The sequence below is a fragment of the Peromyscus leucopus genome, chromosome 6, assembly GCF_004664715.2.
Source record: "Peromyscus leucopus breed LL Stock chromosome 6, UCI_PerLeu_2.1, whole genome shotgun sequence".
Taxonomy (NCBI): domain Eukaryota; kingdom Metazoa; phylum Chordata; class Mammalia; order Rodentia; family Cricetidae; genus Peromyscus; species Peromyscus leucopus.
The window spans coordinates 34454520-34457326 of record NC_051068.1 but is presented as its reverse complement, the minus strand read 5'-3'; the positions used below and the strand labels follow the sequence as shown (position 1 = coordinate 34457326).

Here is a 2807-nt window from a genome sequence, read left to right as displayed (position 1 = left end):
AAGCCATGCTATGTGCTGACAGGAATCTTTTAGGGTTAGGGACAGAACTCCAGTGGTAGAGCACTTGCTTAGCATTCACAAAGCCTGAACTGGATCTCCAGTATGGAAAACCAACGAACCAAAACGTTTTATAAGGTTTGCTGTGTACTCCTATAAATGTATTGATTCTTTACAGTGTAAATTTACAATAAATGTGCTTTATGGCTGTGGAGATGAAACTTTAAAAACAACAGGTTTAAACAAAATTGACAACTATCACTGAGTTTAAAAAAATGGAACTTAAAATCAGAGATGAGAGAATCATTAGAAATGGCATAGAAGAATTACAAGGGATCATTGTAGAATACTATGAACAACTGTCAACAAACTGAAAATAAAAGAGATAGCAAATGGACACATTTCTAAACATATACATCTTATGAAGATTGACTCATGAACAAATGGGAAACCTACAGAGCAATAAAAAGTGATGGGATTGATCAGCAACAATAACAACAAAATAGTTGAAGAATGATGAATACCAATTATTCTTAAAAATTGAATGACATAAGACTAGAATTACCCTGATATCAAAGCCAGATGAAAATATTGTGGGATATTCACCAGAGAAGACTGTTCTGACATGGGAAAAACTTTTATTAGCCAGCTGGCAAATACACTGGGTGTCTGGGATCCCAGTGTAACACTGAGCCTTTCTCAAGGTGGGCTTTTAAGCACAAAAGCCATATTCTGGGTTCACATACTTCAGAAGTGGAACTACAGAAGCTAAAGAGCAAGGTTAGTATATTTAGAGACGTTCCCAGAACTATATGGACTTGGAGGGATTAAGTTTTTGTTTTAGTCTTGGCAGGTGGAACTCACACTGTAGCCCAGGCTGGCCTCGAACTCACAAAGATCCACCTGCCTCTGCCTCCCGAGTGCTGGGATTAAAGACATACGCCACCACCATCCGGCAGGTAACATTTTTTAATAATACTAGAATGAGTCTATTACCCAGAATGTAAATTAGGTGCATGGAGGCCAATATGACGGATAAAACACAGTTTTATCTTTGACAAAAGCAAAAATCTTTGACAAGAGGATGGAGAGGTAGCTTAGTTGGTCAAGAGCTTACTCTACAAGCATGATGACCTGAATTTGATCCCCAGACCTCACTTTAAAAAAAAGCTGAGGGCGACGACGGCAGCAGCGGCGGCCCAGCAGGCGAGGAGCGTGGGTCCACGGCGGCTCCGGGTGCGGCCGCGGGCTGCGGAGCGAGCGGGCGGCCCGGCTCCCCGCGTCCCCGCCCGCCGCGACTGTCTGGAAGATGGCGCCGGGCGGATGGAAATCCTAATGACAGTCTCCAAATTCGCCTCCATCTGTACCATGGGCGCCAATGCCTCGGCATTAGAGAAAGAGATTGGTCCAGAACAATTTCCGGTCAACGAGCACTATTTTGGATTAGTCAATTTTGGGAATACCTGCTACTGCAACTCAGTTCTTCAAGCACTTTATTTCTGTCGTCCATTTCGGGAAAAAGTTCTCGCGTACAAGAGCCAGCCCAGAAAAAAGGAGAGCCTTCTCACGTGCCTGGCCGACCTCTTCCATAGCATAGCCACCCAGAAGAAGAAGGTGGGCGTCATCCCGCCCAAGAAGTTCATCACACGATTGCGGAAAGAAAACGAGCTGTTTGATAACTACATGCAACAAGATGCCCATGAGTTCTTAAACTATCTACTCAACACAATTGCTGATATTCTACAAGAAGAAAGGAAACAGGAAAAGCAGAATGGCCGCGTCCGGAACAGTGACGTGGACGCTGAGGAGAACAACAGCACACCAGACCCGACGTGGGTCCACGAGATTTTCCAGGGAACATTAACTAATGAAACCAGGTGTCTTACTTGTGAAACTATAAGCAGCAAAGATGAAGATTTTTTAGACCTTTCTGTTGACGTGGAACAAAACACATCAATTACTCACTGCTTAAGAGGTTTTAGTAACACAGAAACTCTGTGCAGTGAGTATAAATACTACTGTGAAGAGTGCCGGAGCAAACAGGAAGCACACAAACGGATGAAAGTTAAGAAACTACCCATGATTCTGGCTCTCCACCTGAAAAGATTTAAGTATATGGACCAGCTTCACCGATACACAAAGCTTTCTTACCGGGTCGTTTTTCCCTTAGAACTTCGTCTGTTTAACACTTCAGGAGATGCAACCAACCCCGACAGGATGTACGACCTTGTGGCTGTCGTGGTTCACTGCGGAAGTGGTCCCAATCGAGGCCATTATATTGCAATAGTTAAGAGTCACGATTTTTGGTTGTTGTTTGATGACGACATTGTAGAAAAAATAGATGCACAAGCTATTGAAGAGTTCTACGGGTTGACGTCTGATATCTCCAAGAACTCGGAGTCTGGGTACATCCTTTTCTATCAGTCTCGGGACTGAAAGGAGCCACGGCGGAGCAAGCGTCTGCATGCTTCTCTGGTTGTTTCAGGAAGGATCAAGCTGATGGTCAAGAAGAGAGAGAGATTCAGGACGCTCAGGGCAGTAGCACACTTTGCATACAATAAAGCAAAGACTGTGGATTAACATGCCCTTCCGATCACAGTAGTTGAATTTTTTTGCTCAGGAATCATGCTGTCTGTGCAGTTCCACACAAGGAAGTGAAATCAGAGATACCAGCTCCTCTCGTAAAGCAGCTGCCAGCTACCGACACACATGTTCTCTGTTAACCACACAATGATGATTTGAGTTCCTCGGGAGGGCGGTGGAAGATTAGAATATGTCAGGTTGAAGGAGCACGCCGCACTGTGCGCGCA

General features: G+C 44.4%; 1 protein-coding gene across 1 annotated transcript; it reads left to right on the top strand.

The window, feature by feature from the left end:
- The first annotated feature begins 1278 nt into the window (after nucleotides 1–1278).
- Nucleotides 1279–2582, top strand: LOC114695875 (ubiquitin carboxyl-terminal hydrolase 12). Its single transcript, XM_028873370.2, has one exon. It carries the CDS (start codon nucleotides 1321–1323, stop codon nucleotides 2431–2433), a length of 1113 nt encoding a protein of 370 aa, XP_028729203.1. The 5' UTR covers nucleotides 1279–1320; the 3' UTR covers nucleotides 2434–2582.
- The last annotated feature ends 225 nt before the right edge of the window (nucleotides 2583–2807 follow it).